Genomic DNA, 25,933 nt, shown 5'->3' on the forward strand with positions numbered 1-25,933 from the left:
GAGAACATGAAACATTTCTTGCAATAAAAGTTATAAATTTACAAGTTACCATAAGTTTTTTAAAAAATGATATTATGAGTTAGAAACTGATTGGGAAAAATAGAGAAAAGGAACATATTCTTCTCTCTTATCTTTTTAAAATATATAACCTTTCTTTTATTTTTCTATTACCATACAGTCCTTTCATACTCCCTTCCCACACTGTGGTCCATGGCCATACATCCTTTTTCAAGAAAAGGACCATGTTTCTCTATAGCATCCAGGTGTATAGTTCCCCTCCTTCTCTGGCTTTATGATATAAAATGTAATATTTATAATTCTGAAGCTGAAAAATAGACCTCTAGTTGTTTTCATTTTGTTTTGTTTTTTTCACTTGAAGTAAACTAAAAAGCTGAAAGCTATCATACTCAGAATGATAAAAATAGTGACTTACACACACAACAAAGGAAAGTGAAGAATGGAGAGAAAGGGAAAGTGGGGATAAGAAGAAAGGAGAGAGAAGGGAAGCATTCTCAGGGAATTTGAGTCTGCAGTCCTATCTACCTTTGCCCCAGGATTTTTTTTGACATAAATAATGAGAAAGCTCAATAAACGTTCATAGTGTTTGACTGCAATGTACATACTACCTTGTATACCTGCACACTGGTCACATTAGCAATTTCCTATAATTATACATAATTGAACAATGTTTTCCCATTATAGTAAGTCACACATTCAAGGTACGATAAATATTCAATCCTAATTTCAGTAGTGATTCTTTCAGCATTACTGACTACATATATAAATAAAATTATTTATTTTTACACCTTTTTTCTATTATTGTTATGAAATAGTGGTGTTTGAATTTGATTGTTTGAAAACAAGTAGCAGTTATTGTCCTTCATAGCAGTACTACAATATTCCCCACGCTTGTCTTTGGCTATAAAATTCTCCCCTACATGACACTAGTAATTAAGCTTTATTTATTTTTCAAATTAAAAACTGAAATCTGGTGCCTTCTAAAAATAGTATTTTCTCTCAAACAATATACATTGAAGCCAAACAAAACTGTATTTAAAGTTAACTATTAACTGAGGGTTTGAAAATCATATTTAATGTATATCACCCTCAATTTCTTCTGTTACAAAATAGAAATACCAGTATATCTTTGGCAGAGTTATTTTCAGAGTTAAATTGTTTTCTATGTACCTAGTATATAGCTGGGTCTAATAATGGATGAAAATGAACTATAGTTTTCCTATAGCAGTTCTGTTTCACTCATTAGAAAATTAGGATATTTACCTTTATTATTAGGCTGGTTGTTAGATTAGCCAACAGAGAAATGTCTATTATTTTAATTGCACTATTTTGTTTATGAGGATATGTTTGATCATTTTTTACTTATATGTAGTTTTTGTTTTGCTTTGTATTCCAGTACTTTTCACCTTCCCACAGTCAAGAATGACATGAAAATACTTCAAAACGGGTATCTCCTCCAGTCAGAAACCTTGTATCTGCTGACTGTGTAACAGCTGAGCTGGTGGGGAGGTGAAGATTCGCTTAGTTTCCTTGTTGTGTAGATGAAAATCTAATGGTCAGACCTGGCCATGAGGCACAGAAGATGTTCCCAAGCCAGGATGTTTATGAAATCTCTTCACTTTAATTACCTAGTCCAGTTTTTTCCCCTTTCATATCCCAGCCCTAAATGAAATAAAAGCAACAAAACAAACAAAATGAAACTTGCATAAAATGACACTTCAATACTCCAAAGGCAAAAACATTGCCCCCAAAACCCTTTGGGCAATCCCAAAGGGAAGGTGTTCCTATACTATCCATGGGCACAGACAAGTAAAGCTAAGTAACACACGCACCAAAATGCAAAAAAAAAAAAGAGTCAGAAATGGATTGAGAGTTCTTAACCTAATGACCCATTCTCCCCCTAATGCACACATGTATATGAGGTTTATTCCAAAAAGTTTTTCCCCCCATTTTGGACATTTACAAACATAACTTCTAGTTAGGTTCTGAATTTGTGTAGACTATTGTAGAGTCTCTACTGCCCATGGCAGGAGCTTCAGAATCCTAACACATTTTTCACACTCACACTTTGCTTGAACCATTCCATCATTCTTAAAATTGTATTTTTCCATTACCGTGTCACCCCCTGCAATAGCTACACTGTTGTCCATGTGCACGAGTCCTTTTCTTCCTTTTTGCTCAGTCCCTCTCTTCCCTAACCTCCCCCCAATAACTGTCATCCTGCTCCCCATCTATGAGTCTCTTTCTGTTTTGCTTTAAGTTCAGTTTTTTCATTAGATTCCACATATGAGTGAAATCATAGGGTACTTGTCTTTCTCTGACTAGCTTATTTCACTTAGCATAATGTTCTCCAGGTCCACATCTATGCTGTCTCAAAGGGTAAATTTTTCTTCATTTTTATAGATGAGTAGTATTTCATTGTGTAAATGCCCCATAGTTGTTTTATCCACTCATCCACTGTTGGACACTGGGGCTGCTTCCATATCTTGGAGATTGAAAATAATGTTGCAATGAACATATGGGTGCTTATGTTCTTTTGAATTACCCACAATGATAAATTTGAAATGGACTAAAGATTTAAATTTTACATATGAAATATTTAAATCCTAGAAGAAATAATGGGCAGTAAAATCTCAGACATTGCTTGTAGTAATATTTTATCTAATATATCTCCTCAGACATGGGAAACAAAAGGAAAAATAAACAAATGGGACTACATCAAACTAAAAAAGTTTTTGCACAGCAAGGAAAATCAACGACATGAAAAGACAATCCATAGTATGGGAGAACATATTTGCCAATACATCTGATAAGGGGTTAATATCCAAAATGTATAAAGAACTTACAAAACTCAACACACACATACAAAACAAACAATCCAAATAAAAATGGGCAAAGGACCTAACTAGGCACTTATTCAAAGAGGACACACAGATGGCCAATAGACATGAAAAGATGCTCAATGCCACTAATCATCAGAGAAATGCAAATTAAAACCACAATGAGATATCATCTCACACCTGTCAGGATAGCCATCATCAATAAATCAACACACAACAAGTGCTGGTGAGGATGTGGAGAAAAGGGAACCCTTTTGCACTGTTGGTGGGAATGCAGACTGGTGCAATCACTGTGGAAAACAGTATGAAGATACCTCAAAAAATTAAAAATGGATCTGCCTTTTGACCATGTGATCCCTCTTCTGGGAATATATCCAAAGGAACCCTTGCTTTGCTTTAGGTATTCCATTCTTCTCCTCCTACATTATTCTTCATTTCTAGCCATTTTCAACTGCCTTTTCACTTCTTCAGTTGGAGGTCCGAACATAGGGACAGAGCCTCCTCTAGCCTACTCTCTCAGCCCCTGGGGGCCTTTCTGGGGCTGTCTGTGTGCTGTGTGGTACAGTGCAGCCCGGGCAGATATTAGATCAAGCACACAAGTGATTTGAGCCAAAGTGACAAAAGTAAGTGAAACTTGAATGCATTTTCATGAAAACATAAATAGTGGAAAGACAGACTTTAAAACAGACACACCAGGCTGAAAGGTCAGTTTGTAATGTGCTCGTATTAGTGTGACTGATCTTATATAATCTACCTTTCTGAGCTTATGTTGTCCCAGAAACTGTGTCATAGAGTATCGTCAGGCTTAAAAAGAGAGTATGCGAGTAAAGCATTTACTAGTACCGGCGTACACCAGGTCTCTATGTATGCGCCACGCATTCTTCTTGCTTTGTCATCCCATTTAAGACGTCCTCAACATGCTCGTGTTCAGAATTGTAGGCCTTATTTCTTGGGATCCCCATTATATCTAACATGTTACTTCTTTTTACGTTCACTCGAAAATCAAACTATTCCCTCTGTACCACGTTTGTATTTTCTAGAAACAAGGTCCTTCTCGCCTCAGCTTTAATTTCGTTCTCTTCTAAATTCAGATGAAAATAACTTAAGTTCCACTGAGATCTGATCAGGGAAACACTCTGGCCAGTCTTTCCCTCGGTCATGAAGGTTACCCTTGATTGAGGCGTTCACCTTTATCAGAATTTTCCAAAACTCAGATTTTGCCCAAGTTTGTTCTCCTGAATCACCACCTATTTCCTCCTCAGTCCCTGACCAAGGTTTGTTATTAATGGACTTTCCATTCCTGTTACATACATTTAATTACTTGCAACATGTCTGGTTGGTCCAGTCTATTTCCCTCTTAAATTGAGATACAAGTTTTCCACACTTAGTCTCATACAAACTGACCCTTTGAATCCTTTTTTTAAAGATTTTATTTATTTTTTTAGAGAGAGAGGGAGGGAGGAAGAGAGGGAAGAAACATCAATGTGCAGTTGCTTCTCTCACGCCCCCTACTGGGGACCCAGCCTGCAACCCAGGCATGTGCCCTGACTGGGAATCGAACCAGCAATCCTTTGGGCAATCCCAATCTCAATCCGCTGAGTCACACCAACAGATAGAAACTCCTGAGCCTTTAAAGGCCCTGACATGAGTAGCTGTCCAGAGGTCTGGACTAGACAGAGAATGCTCCCACTGTCCAGTGTTCTGCCTACCCCAGGAGGGGAGGGCTCCTCACTGGTGTGGTGGTGACAACAACAAGTGTTAGTACAAAAACCAATCAACCAACCAACAAACAAAAGTCCAGCATTTTGTCTAGGGTTCTTACTCATTGAAATTGCTCTCAATTTTTAAAGCTAAGTACAATGTACGGAGCATGTTCTTTGTGTCAATTGCAAGTTTCATGAGCCTCCAATCTTTAAAATCCAATCCAGGTTTTCAAATAATAAACAAGATTTTTATTGTGGGAGGCAGTGGAAAACTTTTTTCCTATAGATTAGTTTCTAATGTTATGTACTGAGAACAATAACATCTCTGGTCCTGGCAATAAGATGGAAGAAATCAAACTATAAAAATAAAGTGCTTTCCCTGAGTCCTATTTTGAGGAAACTGTTAACAGATGTTTTCCTCTTGTCTATAATAGGGAAAAAAAGTTCCTCTTTTGGATTTAACTTCATTTTCACCTGAATGAACTGTGAAGTTCCCCAAGTTTAAGCACATTATCTGTTGCTGCCAGTTTGTGTGGGCCTGAAGAAGACTCTCACCACCCCCCACTCTCCAACTGCTGACTGTGTCAAAGAAAGCTGCTGCTGTCACAAAGCAAGAGGTCCTTGTTATTGCGGCATTTCCGTTATCTGGACAGCAACATGCCTGAGAGGAAGCTGCCTAGTCTTAAGTTAAGTGTGGAAGACAATCAAACCCAGTTAAGCAAACCAGTGTTGATATATTAAATAATCATCTCGAACCAAGAGAGCAAAAACAGATGACATACAAAACCTTCTAAAGAGAATTTTAAATAAATAAATAACACCGGTCAGCCCACTTCTAAAAAAGGAAGCTTTTAGCATTGCAATACACGGGGACTAGGAGAGTATTGGGAAACCATTCACAGATGCAAGGAATGACGTCGCTTGCTGCCTGTGAGGTGCAAACTCAAATGTGTGTGGGAAAGGAAAGCTTGGGTGGAGTGCTGGGAAACCTTGGTGAAATCACATCACATCACTTTCCAATCCATAAAATGGAAAATAAAATTCCGATGGTTTCATCCTTTATTTTTAAAAACGTCCTAATGGACTCCTTTCACAGTGCTTTGAATTCATCTGAGGAAAAAGCCTTTGTGCATAATCGCCTTCGCAATCACACAGAAGGAGGAACTTGGGAGCATACATTCCCTAAGCCTGATTCCTGCTAAGAATCCCATCAAAGAAATGGAGTTACCCATTAGTCAAATTATCATTTGCTCTAATTGTTACTTCCCTCAAACTGTGGCTCTTCTTTCTTTCCTTTTCTTTTTCTTTGCAAAAACTATACCTTAATAATACTCAAATGAGCAGGATATCTTCAAGCTCAGAGAAGATAAAAGCATATCAACAAATCATTCTAATTTTTGCCGTTGAATCCCTACTGGTCAGCCCTAAATACAGATAAAACATTTTAACAACAAAGAGAACCAAATGCTAGAAGATAAGATGTGATCCGCATCTATGACCAGATAATAAAAGATACAAAAGCATTTTCATGTCATGGAAACAAGTTATGGGATCACAGATAGTGTAGAATTCATATTTTTTATTGTTGCATGTAAAGATACACTTTCTAGAGAGAACTATGCCGGGGTAGTGTCTCCATTCTCTCCTGCTTTATAATAATTGCCATGTCCTTCTGAACTAATGTATAAGTTAAATATAAAGGCAATAAACTGTACAGTTTAGTTAAATAACATACCTTTTATCCTGTAAGTAGTATAAAGTAGATATATAAGTAAATCAGTTACATAGATTAATATCTACAAATTAAGCTAAGCTACTTAGATAGTGTCTTGTGCAGCCCTCAAAAGGGGTTAAGTAGCTCTCGCTGGTATGGCTCAGTGGATTGAGCACTGGTCTGCGAACCAAAGGGTTGCAGGTTCAATTCCCAGTCAGGGCACAGGCTTGGGCTGTGGGCCAAGTCCCCATTGGGGGATGTGTAAGAGGCAATTACACATTCTCTCCCTCTCTTTCTCCCTCCCTTCCCCTCTATCTAAAAATAAATACATGAACTCTTTTTTTAAAAAGAGGGGTTAAGTAAATTTTCGAGGCTAATCCATACAGAAGCTATACTAAAAATAATCTATACAGTTAGAACACAAAACATTTAACATATTAATTGTCATAGAAACACAGCTCTAAGAAAGCTTCAAACGCTGGCTGTACCCTCAAGAAAGCACTGGGTAAAGCGTTCTACCCACAGACACAAGGAAAATCAGACAAAAGAGGCTTGTGTCTATGACCTCTTGAGGGAGGTAAGAAATCACAGCCTTTAAGAATCAAAATCTGTGGCCTTCCCTGGGTGAGCTTTGGGTGCTAGCCACCAACAACCACCAAACCTTATATAACAATCACCTGAGGAGTTTTAACAAATGTCGATGCCCTGGCTAGCACCACACAATGGAATCAACATTTCTTCCAAGTGTGTCCAGCAACAATACAATTTAAAATGATTGTGTTGTGCCCTGGCCAGAGTGGCTCAGCTGGTTGGAGTGATGTCCTGTAAAATGAAAGGTCACCCATTCGATTCCTGGTCAGGCACATGCCCAGGTGATGGTGGTGGGCAAGCCATGTATGGTATGGTGCACATATGAAAAGCAAGCAATCAATGTTTCTCGATGTTTCTCTCCCTCTCTCTCTTCCTCCCTTTTCCTCTCTCTACAACCAATAGGCAAGTCCTCAGGTGAGAATAAAAAATAAAACTATTGTGTTGCACTGCAAATGTTGAGAGCAGCAGAATTAGATAAAAGTTGATCCCCCAAATCCTTCATCAGTGGAAAGAAATGTTAACACATGTGAGGAACCTCCACAAGTCAATGAAAAAAAGACAAGCATTCCACAAAAGAACAGGTCATTCTTAAACAGGAGACATGCAAACAGGGGTGTCGTTTGCCTTTTTTTCACTACTTTACTGTGGTTTAATTCCCACCTCATTTGCCAATATTCTCTATGTATGATAATAGTACAAAGAATTGGCAGTAAATGTGGGATTCCTAAATCAAGATGAAATTAGCAAGATTAAAAGAAGGCTATAATTAGGGCCCATATTGTCTAAAGTTATATAATTACAACCTACATAAAAATATATTAAGAAACATCTGGAGTGAGAGATAGACACATAAATGAATGCAAATGAGTTCTGAAGCAACATGGAGAGTGCAATGTTTTGATATATATTCAAAGAAATTAAGATAAATATATTTATGTTCTTTTCCCTTATACAGTTATATGGTCTTAATGTACTCATACCTCAGTTTCTTAATGTATAATACAAAGTAGAGAAGAGCATTCTCTCCAAGACTCCCTTATATCAGGTTTTCTCAAATGCACATAAACAACAACAACAAGAAATCTTGCTAAAATATAGATCCTAATTCAGTTTCTCCAGGGTGGGGCCTGAGTTTCTGCATTTCTAAAAATAATCAGGTCTTGGTGATGCTGCTGGTCCATGCCCAACACCGGAAGTAGCAGACTTAATGTCCCTCTACAGGCAGACTTTGCAGGTGCATATTATGTCATTTAACATTTCACATAGGAGGGAAATTGGTCTCACCCTCGTTTTGTATTTGGCCACAGTTACACAGTTAACAAATGGAAGAGATCTGAACCGAGGCTGCATCGCCTTAAAGCCCAATGTCTTTCATTTACAGCAAACAAAAATCTCCTGCTGATTTCACAGGTCAATTTCAAGGTTTTAAGTATACTTCATGATTTATGTAAGTATTGACTACTTCATTTCTTATCATTTGCAATCACTTTTTGAGCTTTGTACTTTTAAGAATCTGTGAACAATGCTCAGATGTTTGCCAAATCACACTCAGTGAATTTTCAACATTAAACTTTTTGCTACATACAACTTTTCCCATAATAACTGTACTGATTTATGTTATGAGACTTTGTGAAAGTCCTTTTGCCGCTATATGAATAATACTAAAAAGACACAAAGTTGAATTAGATTTTCATTTTTTGGCACATTCAGATGTCATAGATTTTAAATCAGTTCTGAACATAGCAGTTAAGATGTGGCCTTTGAAAGAACTTTATCATTAAATATTTTTCTGATAATTATCTTCCTATACTAATTTACTATAATAAAAGGATTTATTCAATGCATATCATTTCAATGCATATCATTTCAATGCATATGTATTATCAAGAGGAGTTTGGTACAATATGAGCCACCTGAACATAAATATAATCATTAGTTTTCCATCCATACAATCATGATGAAGCTCAAGTTCATTAATGTTAAATTAGTTTGCACAGTGTGAACATGGAATGTTGTAATAAAATAAAATAAAATGTCCTAGAGACCTACCCAAAGTAAATATCCCAAAGCAATTATTACTATTGCTGTAAGTATGAGGTATATCATGTATCTGATAACATGTCTTTTAAATTTATTCTTTCTCTCTCTCTCTCTCCATATATATGTGAGGGACTCAAGACTTTGACCAGCATCTTTTTTTTTATTAAAAAAAAGAAAGTAGGAATGCAAATTAAGATTGAAAGTTTGTCCAGGAGGGACTACACTGTTTGGTTCTTTGATTCCCTTTCTTTAATGGCCAAGTCCCCCTTTATTTTACGATGCACGCATAGCAGAAAATTCCTGTCACCAATCATTGCTGGGCCATTAAAACATTAGGATCTTAAAAAATAAAAGGCTTTCATCTTTAAGGGTGTAGTGATTTACAAATAGTATCCACCAACAGTACTAATAAATAAACTAAATTGTTTTATGTTTAATATGCATGTTTTTGACCCCAGACATTATTCAAAATTCTCTTTTTATGATTATATATGTATATATATGAACAGCACCTTTAGCAGGTAATTTCAAGAGTTAGCAGATCTTTACTTGCTAAGATTTGAATATTCAAATACATTTTAAAAATATAAAATGATTTTAGAATAAAATATATGTACACAAAACTGATTGATGTAATATGACAGATCTCTGCCATGAATGTTCCCTCTGTTTGTTAAGCCATTCCCCAACTCTTTACACAGCTTTTTTCCATGTCTATGTTAAATATCACCTTTCCAGAGAAACATTTTCTCACCACCTATCTGACCCTGCATCCTCACATTGCCATTGGTAACTCTCATAAATTGTAGCTGTAGCTGTGAGTAGGTATGTATGTTTGTATATCTATGTGATCCATTCTTAGGATACAGGAATTATATGGATGCCCAGAACAATAATAACTTAAAGCATGGGTAAAATAGCAAACCAGAGAGCACATCATCTTTACGAAGAAGGTTCTAATGTATTTACATTTTATGATCCAATAAATAAACATGTATGAGTATCCTTTAATAAAGTATACTGTCCGAGGATCTACTATCTAGTTTAAGTAAAGTAGAGTTTTCTAAACAGAAGCTCTTCTGTATTTTGCAATAGACAGATACAGATTCCTGTAAGTATGTTTTTTTTTTGATAAGAGCTTAAGAAACAGGTCATGTTCATTGGATAAGTACAGTGTGTGAGGCACCATTCTAAGTAGTTTCCATATGTCTTACAGGACTGCTATAATGTAGAGGCAAGGAGAGCAAGGGATAGAGAGATGCAGTAACTTGCACATGGTATGGAGCTCATAAAAGGCAAAGGCACTATTCGAATCAAAGAATTCTGTCTCAGAATCTGTGTGCTTAAACAAATAGAGCACGCGGCCTTTCACAAACAGCATCTTTCCAACTATATCCAAGTTAAATTGGTCACATTTCAAAGTATACACCTCTTTCATTCTGCAGAACGAAAAAAAAAAACATTTTGCAAAGGTATCTTGTCTATACACCTATTTAGTTCTATCAGCACGTCTGCTCATGTTGGCAGTGGGCCTTTATTTTGGTGAGTGGTTCTCACCTGGGGGTGATTTTGCCCCCAGGGCATACTTGGCACTATATGAAGGCATTTTGGGCTATCAAAGTGGGGAGTGGAGCGGTCCTCTGAATGGGAATTAAAGGCCAGAGAAGCTGCTGAACCTCCTGCAATAAATGGTACTATCCCCTCTCCCAGCAACAATGACAACAGCAGCAACAGCAACAACAGCAACAGCAACAACAATCTGGCCCACAACATGAACAGTGCGAGTGTTGAGAAACCATGATTTAGGGAGAAAAAAGCAAAAACAAAAACAAATGCTGGGTATGCTCTAAAACCTTAATAGAACTGATCCAGAGCTATCCAAGGAGGAGTTTGAAAGTAGGAAAAATTCATCTTATTATCCTCCTGTGTAACACCTGAAAATGGGTGAAGTGACTCAACCACTTAATTGTCCCGACGAAGGTGGTTCACAGCAGCAGGACACACGCAGGAAGGTGCACGCACCACTGGTACTCTGCACTTCGTGATCGCCATCTTTCGCTAAAACTTTGAAATTAAAATTAGTTTTCTCTTATTGCATAAAAGAGCATACCAAATAGCACCAAAAGTTCAACCCCTTTGATATTTTTTGGTAATGTGCCTAATTAAAAATAACCAGGTTCTCCAATGCATAATTACAGGAACGCCTAATACACTGTATTTCCAGCCAACTTTGTTTCAAACACAAATATGCGCTGGAAGTATGAATGATTGACATGTAACTCCCTGCAGTATCTGCACTGTTTCTGAACCAAGGCTCTTCCCTATTTTCACTACATTTTCCTTGCTGTGCAATCATCTCTCAGTTGGACAATTAATAAGTGCTTTTTCTCCACAGCCCTTGGCACGTAACCCCTCCTTACCCTGTATTTTAGTATGCATTATATACCTTCTTCACTCTGACTGATTTTGGCAGTGACCCACAATCTAAATCTCTTTCTCCATTTGATATAAGTGAAACTATAATTATCTAGGGGTAATTTCAAATTACTACTTCATTCCACTAGCAACTGATGAAGATTAGCAGTCTTGCCTTGCATCTGAGTAAGTCAGCAACATAATCACAGGAGAACTCAGCGGGCAACATTTGATTCATGTGAACTCAATTGCTTCTGTCAAACACATTCACTTCAATAAAAAGCAGGAACTTCTAAAATGTGTTTTTGCTAACAATTTTACACTCCAAAAAAATTTCATATGATTCTTAAGAGAAAAAAAATAGCATGGATTTCATCAGAAATAATAATAAATAACAAGTAGGAAAACATACTTGTATAAATGGATTTAATACATTATTGGTTTCAGAAAATAAAGAGCATTTAAAGAAATAAATTTGTATACTTAAAGCAATTTATTATAGAAAATCAGGCATACAAGTAAGCCTTAGAAAAATAAATGCTCCATGTTTTAAGTTAATACAATAGAAACCAAACTATTCTGTTACCTCATTAAAGCTAGATTATTATGGAAAATGCAGTTAATTTCTCTTTAAGGAAGTTAAATGTGTGGGCATGCAGATAATAGATTACCATATTGCTAAATGATCTGGGACTCCTGAATCACTTCTTTTTTGTTTTTTATTGTTGTTCAAGTACAGTTGTCTCCATTTTCCCCTCACCATTCCCCCCACCCCAGCCATCGGAATCACTTCTTAGTTGACTTCTGGGTTCAAGCCGTGTGTTAATGAGCTGCCCAGTAGTCTCAGTCCTGGAGGTTTACTTCTAAAGGCCTTTGGGTCAACTCCACCATGTCCTGCCCATATACCAGGGACCATGAGCACATTCTTACAGCAACTACCAGGCCACCTCCTAGCACACACTTGGGAAATATTAACGTATAAAATCATTAAAGCATTTACTCAAACATCAGCTTCTTAATATAGTTATACCCTTAATTAAATCCCAGCGTATTGTTGATTATTGAATAGGGGAACTAAGAAGATCTCACTTTCCCCTCACTGTGATTGAGGCACGTTATCTCCACTCTAGAGCATTGAACATTTTATCTTAGAGCAAGAGAGTAGAGAACTATAGCAAAATATGATTGATGAAATATGCCCAAAGACTTCCTATTTGAGCTAGTTTTAACCATTTTCTAAATACATGTATCTGCTACTATAAGATGTAGAAATAAACTCAAATGTTTTCATTAGTGACAACAGAGAATTATAAATTGGTGAGAAAAAGAAAAAAATTGGGAAGTTCTGTGTATTACATCAGCTTTAACAGCAAGGCATACACCTCGTTACTCATGTGAGTATCTAGTTTCACATTTCTATAAATAAAAATACCTCCTTATATTTTATTTCATGTGAATTTTTTTAAAAGGCCAATGTATAGAATAAAGTAATCTGAGGGCAAAATATTATCTATCAAACCAAAATATATTACTCTAATGCCTGCATTGCTCTGTACTATTGGGGACTTTAAAAACTTAGTAACAACAAGAAAAGATAAAAATAACAAAACTTTGGGATTTCTGCAGTTCAATAGGTTGGAGTCTCAGCTAAATTCTAACCTAAATATTCTTACATTCAGTCTAACAAGGGGGTGGACCTATCAAAAGGCCATGAAAGCTTGGGTGTTGATTGGTTCATTTGAATAAGTACCTGGTACCTCCCAAACCCAAGCTAATATAATCCCAGGGGAATAAAGAAACTCTCTCTCTCTCTCTCTTTCTCTCTCTCTCTCTCTCTCTCTCTCTCTCTGTCTCTCTCTCTCTCTCTGTCTCCTTCTCTCTGTCTTTATCTCTATCTCCATCTCACTATCTCTATCTCTCTATCTCTCTCGCTTGTGACCTGCTCACCACATTCCTTTATGTTCTCTCTCACCTCTGATCATGCGACCCTGTGGGTCTAGCAGCTACAAGGGCCCACAGCAGATGGCATAAACTCAAAAAAACTAAGTAAGCTTTAATATGAAGCAGAAACTCTGGACACTGGCATTTGTTTGGGCTTTGTAGAAGACATGGTAGGACTTTTCCCATGGCTGGATGGAGCCAGTTGGGAAAAACTATCTTGCCCACCACAGTCTCCTGTGCATGGGTCCTTGGAAGTTTTTTCTCAAAATCCTGTGGAAGAGCCTGATACCCACCAACAAAACAACCACATTTGGATTTATGTAGATGTGACACATTCACATGACTCAAAAATCAACACTATAAACCAAGTCATTCATTAATTTTTCCTTCATTAAATTTGAAAATAAACTTCTAAAAAGATATGTTTATAGATTGGAGGAAAAGAAAATAGACATAAATAATTTTAAGAAAAATATTTTGTGATGGATTAGAATTTCATAGTCACTGACTAGAAGGGAAATGTTAAGAGTGATCCCTAGATTTGTGGCATATCAAAGATTATTTCAAAACATTGAGCTCTCCACTTTAAAGTTTGGGGATAGCAGGTTAAGATCATAGAATAGGTTAGAGCTGCTATTGTGCAACTAGTGTGCTGCAGGGATTTTTAAAACATGCAAAACCTGACTATTTAGTCAGTGGCACTGACCTGTTTTCCCTTAATATTGTCAAATCAAAAAAAAATGACAACAGTTAACACCCCAATAACAATCCAGTGTGAATGAAACAAAATTATATCTATTTTTTGGTCAGATCAAAAACAATCTATCTTTGTGTATCCCTGAATTTTAATAATTAGTTTATATGTGCTATGAGATGAAAAAAGTTAAAAATCACTGGGTTAGAGTTATAGTGGAATTTTATAAAACACATGCACACATATATTTACTTTCATATGTGTATTATATATAGATATAAATGCCTTGGGGATATGTATGATGCCTTAATTATCTAAAGCAAACCATCAACTCTTGTTTATTCATTCAATGCTATTTATAGAATAAACTTCCAGAATTCCTCACAGAGTGGCCACATATTATTGGTACATTGGAAAACACCAAGAGGCACTCTTCTTATAGACTACGTTATATTTTGTACAACACCCTCTGGGGCTGCGTAGTTCACAGCCTTCATGGTCCCTCATCTTTGTTCCAAATAGTGTGGCGCAGTAACAAACGCATTAACGCGGGGTCCAGCTCGGAGCCGTTCTCTACCATGTAGCCTTTGCTGCTCACTCCACTGTCTCTGAATTAGGTCTCCTTTCCTCAATTATTAGAAGAGTGTGAGAAGAGGAAAATATGCATTAAATGCCTGCACTGAGACATATTATGTCAGAACCCCACTTCCCCAGGATATTTTTTGCCATAAATAAAATATTTATTTTAACCCAGTAACAATAAAAATTTATCCTCTAAAAATGCAGGTCCCCTCTGTCAATCTGAATAAAGACAAAGGTCATTGTGCGTTGAACTAAATTGACCACATATTCTCTAAAATGATATAAACAACTAATCTACTAGGGAATTTTGCTTTACTATACTAGTAAACAAAATTTTAGAAATAATAAGATATATCTTGTAAATATTTGGGGGAAAAGAATAAAATGTATTCAGTGGATCGTATTTAATTTTCTACAATTATATATATCTTCACCTTATACCATGAAGACTGATCAAAAAGAAGTTAAAGTAAAGTTAGTTATAACTTTCCTTTAAATCCAGTCTTGAGTAAAATATAATTCATTTCCCTGACAATCTTGAAAGTACCTCTGAAACATAATGTTGATTTAATAAAATTCTGTTTCATGTGTGTGCACGCATGTGTGTGCACAGAGTTGTACAGATTACATGGAAAAACAGCCACACTTAATTACACGAGACAAAATACATATAAGCTGGTGCTGCAAAAGAAAATTTAAAAACGGTGCTATATGTTTCTAGAGAGAAATAATTAAGCAAATTCATTATGATTTATAGGTAATTTCCCTAGTTTTATTTCCCTGGATCTATAATCAATATACATTCATGCCTGAAAAATACTTGAGCAAGTCTGATTCACATTACAGATGGAATTTAAAAGAAAAAAATTACCTGAAGGTAACAGGTGGGATTAGCATGACTTCTCAGCATTTGGTGTTCTCCTTAGTTAGTACACGTAAACTCCCACTACCTGTTTAGTACGTGTACATCATGGTGAAAACAAGTTCAGGTTATCAAGGAGCAATGATTTTTCTTTTAAGAAAAAAATGTTTTCTTCCTTATAAGCTGCTCTTCACTTTGACACAAAGACTACCACCTTGTTCCAAAACACCATTGATAAAAATCCAGTTTTAAAAGGGTAACTCACCACACGGTGGGCGAAATGAGCGTATTTTCAAATGAAGAGGGAAGCATGCATGATCAAGTTTCAATTTAAAAGAAAAATTAAAATGGAAAAAAATCTCCAACTGCAAATTGCTTTGAAATGATCTTACTATATTGGCTCTATCTCCAAGCATTTATTTTCTTTGGCACTACTTACTATGCATTTAAAATTTAATCTGTAATTTTTTAAAGCAGACATGTGATAGCAATTATATATAAACAACACAATAAACTAAGTCCTGTCGGCTAGCAAATATTTCTCTATGGAGTTTATAGGACTGAACTTATTTCTGAAGAATTTTTAAAAGGGTTAAAAATGTGCCCAAACAAGTCTCAAATAAGGTTTGCATTTGAATTTTATAAAGCAACAAATAGTACTGTTTTCTCTTATGGACCAAAATAGCAGCAGAGTAGCAGATAATAATCTTTCAAAGAGAGTGCATACAAAGAAATGATTCCTTCATTTGAGTTGCTCAAAAATAAAACTCCTGAAAGCCAGATGAATACGAATGTTATACTGCAAGTAAGATATTCTGAGTATTAAATATGTATAGCCAATAAAATGTAACATTAAATCTTTCATCGTTGCCAAAAAATTTAAATTCTGAGAAGAGAGAAATCAAACTTGAAAAGAAATAATCTCCATAAATTAGCAAAGTAAAAGGTCGCCTGCTCATGATCCTTGGATGAAATACATATGCATGATCCAACGGAAGCAGACAGCACCTGCAGATATGCAGGCAAACCCTTACCTTGACAGGTGCCATTTTTCTCTTCATATCCTGCTTTGCACATGCATTTCCCGATGGGCACCAGCCACTCCCCTTCTGCGCTGCAATGCATTTTGGGTGGTTCATCTGTCACAGAATGGTTGACACAGGAGCCTGACACTTCTAGCAACTGTGAAGAATCAGCTCCGGTGATGGTGTCAGGGAAGACAGCCAAGTGTCGTACCACAGAAGGACATTTTTTATAGTACACACGCACAGAAACCAGAGCAATGCAAGCACCCAGATCTTGAAAGGCAAGATAAAATCCTGTTTTGCTTAGAGGTCCTACATCTCTAACCTCTGTATTCAGTTTCATGACGCGGTCACCAAGGTCAAGTTCTGTAAAGCTTTCATCGGCAGCAATGGTATCAATTTTGATGTATTGATTTTCCTTGATATTCCTCCCATTCTCATCATCTGACTCAAAGTAATACATGTTAAAAGTTTCCTTACAGGTCCCCAGTCCTCCAGGAAGGCTGTTGCAGTCACGCAAAGTAAACTTAAGTTCTATGAAGATTCTGGAAGCACCTTCATTGGAGATCCAACTGGTCAGAAGCCAGTTGTTCTGATTCTGTTCCATAACTTTGCATACTTGGTAAGTATGGATAGGGGCATAATTTTCATCAACTTCACCAATCTCTTCCCACTGTAATATAAGATAGAAACACATATTTAAAAACAGGAAATAACCATTAAAATAGTCAAAACCATTTCATATGTGGGAATTTCTATAACCTCAATATCTAGCATTGGGAGAAGGAGCTATATAGCAAGAATTTAAAATGGAGGCAACTGTACTTGAACAACAACAATAACAAAAAGAATTTTTTAATTCCCTTTATAAATTAAGTAAATTAGAAATGTCTTACGTATTGTCTCTAATATAACTCAAAGTGAACACATATGAATGATATTACTAGAAAAAAACATGTGTTTCAGAGTAAAAATAAAACAAAGTTGAATGCATATGAAGTTAACAGCAAGAAAGATTGAAAGGAAGAGATGTATGTATGAAAGAAAGTACACAGACTATGGGATAGATAAACTTTTAGAGTAAAAAGAAACAATATCTTTTAAAATACCACAATGAGAAAGTAGCAGTAAATGTGAAAAAGAAGGAAAAAATGACATGAATTCACACATTTCATTGTGGCATGTTACAAACAACACATGAGCGTAATTAAACTTGAAAGAAAATTCATTAGTTTAAAATTAATAATGTAGTTTCATTTCATTGAACCGATCTGTGTTGCACTCTTTAACGAATTGGATAACTAAATGTTTATTCACAGATATATCCACAAATATAAACCTAGATACATGTAAAATAGAGGTAAAAATTATAAATCAGCAATGCAGACAGCCTCGCCATTTCAAATACAGACATGTTATTATATCCTGGAAATGCATTAATTCTATCTTACCAATGCATTATTTTATGCCTAATGACCTTAAGAGTTCTAAACATATACAGAATGTAGAAAATTAAGTATAATTTTATACAGCTTCAAAAATATTATTTGGTGAAAGAAGAAGTCTGAGCCAATCACTGTCTTAATAAAATATTCCATTTTTGAGAAGCTCGATGTACCATAACCACTGTCTGAAAAATATAGAACCAAATTTTTCTTGATATTATTATTATTTAAGAAATGTCTTAAACCTGTGAAAATCATTGTACACAAAACTATACAATTTTAACTCTAAAAAAGTCGGCCGTGAAACACAGAGAGTGATGAAGTCATAATGACTTTCAATAAATACAGGACGCGATTTCAGATATCAATATAGATAAACCTAATGGAACCTTATTTCTTCAGACATAAAATTAAATAAAGCATTATTTCTTGATTCCATTCAATTGACAAATGTGAAAAATGCGGAGTCACAAGAGACTCACATAAATCATCTACCTCACATGGTCCCTCTCAAAATGCTAGCTGCTATCAAACAGACAGAAGTAAAAAGCGCTACTGAGGGAAAACTGCTGAGCTCCTTAATCACAAGAGAAGGACGTCAAGATTTGATCTCTCCTAACAAATTTCACATGAAGGTGTTATGAGAAGCCTCAGTTCTTTCATTTCATCTCACTTGTCCTCTCTCAAAATGTATTTGATAGCTTCTGATTTTCTAACTGAGCCTTCTATTTCAGCCTTCTATCGTTAAACTATTTACATTTTTTTCCCTAAAGCGATCCAGGTATCAATCTCTGAATGGTTACTCAATGTCATGATTAATATTGTGTAGAAAAAAAGAGCACCTCAACTAACTGAATGAGAGCAATAAAAGTAATCAACTTACTGTGACAAGATTAATTAAATATATATTCTGTGAATCAGTAATGTGAAAAATAACATCAAAAAGCTCTTCTCTGAAAAAAACCAAAATGCTACATTTACTCTGCTTTAGATTTTATTTTATAATGTATTTTTTATATAAAACACAAATGGATGTTAAATCCTTGGCCTTAAATGATTTATAGAAGTCCTATTTCTGCATCATATATTCCAATAGGACCCTGCTAGCAAGTAAAAGGAATTGAAAGAGCAGCATCTTACAAGATTATAAGGCAAGCAATTCAGTGTTTGCTTGTACAAAGTCCAGGTACCATAAATATTATTAAAAATGCAAGCCAAGCAGCACTTGACAAGACAGCTTAATAGCTACCGCTTCAGGTGATAATTTCAAAGAGTGTGCATAAGCATCTTGCTTCTCCAATATTCTCAATTAAGAAGAGAAAAACTGTAAATTTCTTTGATGTTGAAATTTATTATGGTGGAAATGTATTTATTTTTCTTTTCAAATGTCCAAAATATAAATGAAGACTCAAATTTTCTATTTCTAATAATGAATAGAAAGAGTTTAATTTAAATAATTATGACCATAAGTTATTCAGGGAATCAAATAGATAATATATATGCATTTCCCATAAATATCTATTCCTATTTAGTTATTATAAATAACACTAAGAAGTGGATGAACATATTTCATTTATTTAGCTTGGTTGAAATAAAACTTTGAGTTCTTCCAAGATTTCTTCCCTTTTAATACAAAGAGGACATCCCATTATTCTAAGCAAAAATCTCACTTATGAATAGGAAACAAGAGGATGGAGAGAAGCAACAGTCACAAAGAACTTAAGAACCTGACAGGTATATTCCTAGACACTTTTGCAAATGTCATATCAAGAAGATTACTGTAACATAATGAAAGTCACAGATAGAAAGACAGTATTTTCAGCTCAATTTTGTTGGATTTCTTATAATCTATGGCTTAATAAAAGTATTTGCTGCTCTTCTGATTACTACAGTGAGATGCCTGGGAATTATGGAAGTGTGGTACCTAGATGCAATATGGAGAGAGCAGCTCTGTTCTTCCCATTCAGCTCTACAAGGCCCAGCCTCCGAACCCTGGCTTCTCTGTGTTTCTTTCCTCCTTACTCCTACTTCTTTGTCTTAAGATTAAAGACTCATTACACAGACAGCTTGGGCTTGCTTGATTTCTTTCCCAGATGCCTGGGCTTGCTCCTTTTCCCAGTGGGCACTGAGAAGTCCAAGTCATTTGCATTCTAATCCCATGGTTGGCCAGACATCAGAAGTCAGGCACATTAATCAAGGAAGTGGAAAAAAAAAAAGGACTTATTTTCATATCCATGTATGTATCATGGAGTTATCAACTTATCCTATCAAATCATTAAAAACTATTTTCTCTCTGCCTGCCTCTCATTGCCTTATTAGGTTTCTAGCCCCAAGCTCCTAATGTTTCTTAGCCTGCTAACATCATTCTTACTTCCAATCCGCCAGCCTATACATCACTTCTTTTGCTTTCAATACTTAAAAACACTTGTGCAGGACACACAGCCTAGACTAGAATACTCCCAAATATACATAAGAAATCACCAAATGAACGGAGTTGATTTTGACCTTTCAAGTTATCAAGGGTGCCTATTATCTAGTTCTGTTTTCATTATAGTGTTTTTATTTACTTTGTTCTTTAACCAGAGATTAATACATTAAGGTTAAAGTACAATGGTAAGAAACTTTGTAGTGAAGGCATGAACAGAAATACTTGATTTGTCTTGTACAGAGAAAAGAGTATCGGCCTGCAGCCCTAGTTTTAGTCCCGTCTCTTCTAACATCTAGACGTGTGAACTGAGACCCATCCACTGGCACACTGGCTACATGTAAACTAGCGTGCAAACTGAAACTGCCCAAACCACCTAATATAACACAGAAGAAGGGGCCTTAAAAGATGTGATCCCACTCTTGATTTTTGAAATGAGGAACCTGAAGACAAGAGAACAGGAAGAAATTGACGAAGCTCCCAGAGGACAGGCCTGACCACCTGAGCAGTCCTTTTGCCTGTTTGTCAGCGCAGCTCTGTCCTCCGTATGCAGATTTATGTGTGGAGTTCCTGGGACTGACGCACTGCAGCCATATGTCACAACTAAATTCAGGTTTTTCAGAAATCATGTAACCACGAATAATTCATTCTTTCCTTCTTCCTTTCTTTTCCTTTCCTTTCCTTTTATTTCCTTCCTTCCTTCCATTCTTCCTTCCTCCCTTCCTCCTTCCTATATTTGTATCTCTATATATCTTATATTCTGAAACACACATATGAAGGTAAAGACATGATTTTCTTTTTCTATACTGCATCTCAGCATCTGACACCACATGGCACAAAGTATGGCACTTGTCATATATTTTATAATGAATAAATCAATATTAAACATATATACAACCCTGCTCTTACAGAGATACACTAATTTCACATTTGGAATAATTCAGACATTTTCTTATACCAATAATTTGTAAATTTTTTTTAAAAATTTAATTTAGTGTATTAACCTGTAAAACTTTTTCATTACTGTTACATTTTACCAATTATAACTTGCAGCTTAGCTTAACTATGCTATATTTTGAGCATGATATGTTTTAAAATATTGTTTTTATTTTTCATTAACTAGTCTTCATTATTCTGTACATATTAAAAGCCCAGAATATAGCCCTAGTTGGTGTGGCTCAGTGGACTGAGTGCTGGCTTGCGAACCAAAGTGTCATCAGTTTGATTCCCAGTCAGGGCACATGCCCAGGTTGTGGGCTGAGTCCCCAGCGGGGAGCATGCAAGAAGCAACCACACACTGATGTTTCTCTCCCTCTCTTTCTCCCTCCTTTTCCCTCCCTAAAAATAAATAAATAAGATCTTTTAAGAAAAAAAATCCCAGAATATAGAATATCAGTTAGTGGCCCTCCATTTCTTATTTCAATCAAACAATACTAGGGCTATCTTAGAGATTTTTTTGGTGACAAATGTTGAAATATGACTAGGAATCAACTGCCTCCAGCTTTACTCTGACATGTCCAAAGCATGTGATAACTTTAATATCACAATATTTTGCATAATTCCTTTTTAAAGGTTCCAAAAGGAAGTGAAAATTAGGCTTTTGTTGTATTTGAAATATCACTAGTTCGTATCATAGACTTTGGTTTTCTCTGTTTGTGCTTGTTTGTGTATGCAGAGTATGTTTCCTAAATTACTGTATCCCATTTTCAAATTATTAACTGATATTTTTAAAAAGTAGTTCTCCTCCACAACCTTAGAAAGTGCCTGAAAAATAGTTTGACTATGTGCTCAGGTTTAGAAGTAGGCACTTTACCCATTTTAACCAGTGAGCAAGACATTCTAATTGCTACCTCATAATACATTTACCTAGAGTCTAGAAATCTGGGAAGTTTCTTGCTATTGCAAAAATCCAATGAAATATAATATAACAAATCAGAAATTTTAAACACAAAAAGATCTTTTGTTTTTCTCATTATTATTTTCTAATTTATTATAGTAATTTTAATATCAGCATTTTAGTTTCATTATTTCATGTGTTTTTTCAATTTCATATTACTGATTAAAAGTAGGTAAAAATACTCAAGTAAGAACCTAAGAAAATTGCTTATTGTTTTCCTCAGGTTCATGATAAATGAGTACTAATAGTCTTCCCCATAACATTTTCTAAAACTTACTACACTTACATAAAATCTGTATTTTCCTCTCTGTTGAATGTGCAATTAAGCCCATTTGTCCATGTGTGCATGCAGAAGTCTGCAATTACCTAATATATTCAATCCAGGACATTTATTTTGAGGGAAACTGGTCAGAAATTCCTCCAAGCACAAATGACTTAAGAACATGATAAATGGGAGAAAAGATGAAGAACCCTGTTATTGTTGGAACTGACTTTTTTCCCACTTATTATTAATTTTGATGTGTTATGGTACACTACAAGTCATTCTTCATTAGGAAGAAGTACTGTATTATTGAGATCCATGCATGTTTGGTCAAAATTTGGGTCCCTAGTTCACCAGCCTGTCTAGTAGCTGCCCAAATGCTTGAACAATGAGTTTCAAATGGAACAAGCTGCATCTTGGATTACAGTGCTTTGAAAGACATTTTGCTGTAATCCCAAATGAATCCTGGAATGTGTGAAACCTCAAAGGTAATATATACAGGAGGAATAGTTTAGAACTAGAGTTGGTCAACCCATATTTGACAAGATCATTTTATCACACATCCTGTGCATGACACAATCTTACAGAACACAACCACATCATTTGCAGATGAGTAAACTGGAGCCCAGAACTACTGATGCACTAATTACTGCCAGAGTGATGTCTGTGGTCAGAACTCTTTGATATTAACAATGTTTTTCCCTTTGAAGTGTTAAAAATATAATGCATAAAATAGCATATGAAGTAATTTTAACCATCAAAAGTAGAAATTTTTCAATATCTGATGAACTGGATATTTATGTGCTCAAAAAATAAACTTGTTGGCCTTGATGGTAGAATTACCAGAATCCATCTTTCCTGAATGGATTTCTGACATTTGGATCAAGACCACTCCAAGTCCATTGAGCAACGGAAACACCTCAACCTTTATGCACAACCACAAGGACAACACGGTTTTAAAAGAATAAAATATACAGCATATACCTTCTGTTTCAGAAATTTAATATCCCTACTAGCTATGGTTTTTTAGTAAAATAAATATCAAAATGTATCAAGTTCAAAAATCAATTGAATCAACAATCTTGTTATAGTTCCTCAATAATATGCTAAAAGAAAAAATGCATCAAGTAGAAGTTTGAGTTATTTAAAACATCTTTAAAAGGTTTGAGTATGATGTAGCAACATTGTTAGAAGTCACTCAAGTAATTTTCTGTGTATGAAATAAAGCTGAGTTGATTATTTTATAGCCCTTGGAATAGAAAAAGTGTTTATGAGATCACATTCAATTCAAAAACCAAAATCACCTGAGAAAGACAGAGATTAAAGCTTTCAAGTTTATATGAATATTTTCACAGGGATGAAAATGACAGATGTGTAAGACACTAAATATGAATGACAAGAAGAGGTTTTTCTTCCCCTGGAGAAACAATTCATAGTTTTTGTTTTTTTCCCCCAATAATGCACTTAGTTGTTATAAGAAAATAAAAAAAAGAAAGAAAAAATATCATTGATTCTTTCTTGTATTTTATTTTTATATTTGTAAGATGCTATCTTTATTATTAATGGTCTCAGAGCCTTATTTGCTGAACCAAACTACATAGCCAACAGCACTTTGTCACACATGTCAAATGTATACTTGACAACAGAAAGTTATGCTTCACTTTTTAAATTTATTTTTATTGTTGACCTTATTGCAGACATCATGCACTTCCCCTTCCACCAGGCCCCACCCCCCACCTTCCCCACACTGTTGCTATGTGTTTTCAAAAATTATCCAATGCAGAAAAAATCAATTAGAGATTGGAAAAATCAAAAGCACAAGAACAGATAAAATATTCACAACTGGAGTTTATTATTTAAGCAAAAAAGTTTTTCTTAAGTTTTTCATAAAATACTGTGATGAACATAATCTAAAACCAAAACTATAAACATATATCATGTTTATGATGTATTCATTGCTACTCCACTTTTAAGAAAATGTATATTAAATAGTTTCACCTTATATAAAATGATATTGGAATCAACCAATGGCTTCCGGGCAGGATGGCAGCAAGGGAAACACGGCATGTCTCCTTGCACAGCCACATCAAAATTACACCTAAAACATAGAACAACCATCACTCCAAACTGTCAGACACTGAGTTGACTGGAAGTCTGACAACGACAGAATTAAAGAAACTAAATCCATCCAGAATGGTGCAAGGGGCAGAGAGATGGAATGAGTGGGTCCTGCCTGCCATCCTGGTGGATGAACTTTTGGGAGTGATATGTTGGGAGCAAGGAGTCCCAGGCACATACCAGGCACCCAGACCCATGGTTCCAGTGCCAGAAAGATAAGTCCCCATAACTCTTAGCTGCAAAAACCAGAGGAGTGGAAGAAAGTACTGGTGTCCTAATCATATGGTGTCTTTAGGCCCATGTATGGAAGTACTTAAAGAGCCCATACATGGAAGTACTCAGATTCATTCACTCTGAATTCTAGCACCAGGGTTGCAGCTTGAAAGATATCACTGGCACACAGGGGGAAACTGAAGTGTTTGACATCAAGGCAAGAGCTGGGGGACAGGTTTCTCACAGGCAGAAATGTGGGCAGAGGCCATTGTCCCCCTTCTGAACCCCACCTCCCCACAGAGCCAAGAGTTGGCAGAAGGGGGCCATATCTGAGACTCCATCAACCTGGCTAAACAATTTGCCCTACCCTGGAGATTGCCTGAGACTCCATCACACCCAACTTACTGGCACAGCCAAACTGTTAACAGTGACTATTCCATATGAATGACTGGTGTTGGCGCACACTTCACAACTACCTAAACCCTATCAAACAAGCAACAGCCAACATCAGTGAGCTCCCAGTCCCCCGTCCCTCTTGCTACCAGGCCAGGCACTAGCAAAAGCCAGCCTAGATTCACACTTTGCTTTGCCTGGGAATCTCTCAGCCCCATACAAGTAGCAGACATTTCAGATTGCCTTATAGCTCATGCAGGGTGGCCCCAGGCACAACATAGGTGGGCGTTAACCTTGGCCTGCACCACCTGGGAAACCCCAGAGCCTGCACACCCAGTGGGCAGCTACAGACCACGTTGACCCACCATCATCCTGTCTATGTACAGCTGATCTTCCACAAAGGGTGGAGGTTAGTGACCAGTGGTCACAATTACTCTTGTAGCTGACTGGCCTGCATAAATCCTTCCCATTGACATGCCAAGAGCAATTAAGGCTCAATTAGAATAGGAAGGTGGACTCAGCCAACATGAAGGGTAGACCTCAAGTCCTCAGCTTGAGTGATAGGTGAGGTTGTGGCACTGGACCCTACAGGATACCTACTAATTAGAGCATGCTTCCATATAGGGAATCTTTAAAGCTCTACCTAATACATAGAAACAAACACAGGGAGGTTGCCAAAATGAAGAGAAAAAGAAACATGGTCCAAAAGAAAGAACAGATCGAAACTCCAGAAAAAGAACTAAATAAAGTGGAGA

General features: G+C 36.1%; 1 protein-coding gene across 6 annotated transcripts in view; it reads right to left on the minus strand.

The window, feature by feature from the left end:
* Positions 1 to 25,933, minus strand: part of EPHA5 (EPH receptor A5) — a 322,354-nt gene that overhangs the window by 236,040 nt on the left and 60,381 nt on the right. For all 6 annotated transcript variants that reach the window (XM_045185762.3, XM_024577634.4, XM_024577652.4 and 3 more), the window contains exon 3: positions 16,435 to 17,098. In XM_045185762.3, coding sequence (XP_045041697.2) covers positions 16,435 to 17,098 — 664 coding nt within the window. The remainder of the gene's footprint in view (positions 1 to 16,434; positions 17,099 to 25,933) is intronic.

Source organism: Desmodus rotundus, chromosome 4 (assembly GCF_022682495.2).
Source record: "Desmodus rotundus isolate HL8 chromosome 4, HLdesRot8A.1, whole genome shotgun sequence".
NCBI lineage: Eukaryota > Metazoa > Chordata > Mammalia > Chiroptera > Phyllostomidae > Desmodus > Desmodus rotundus.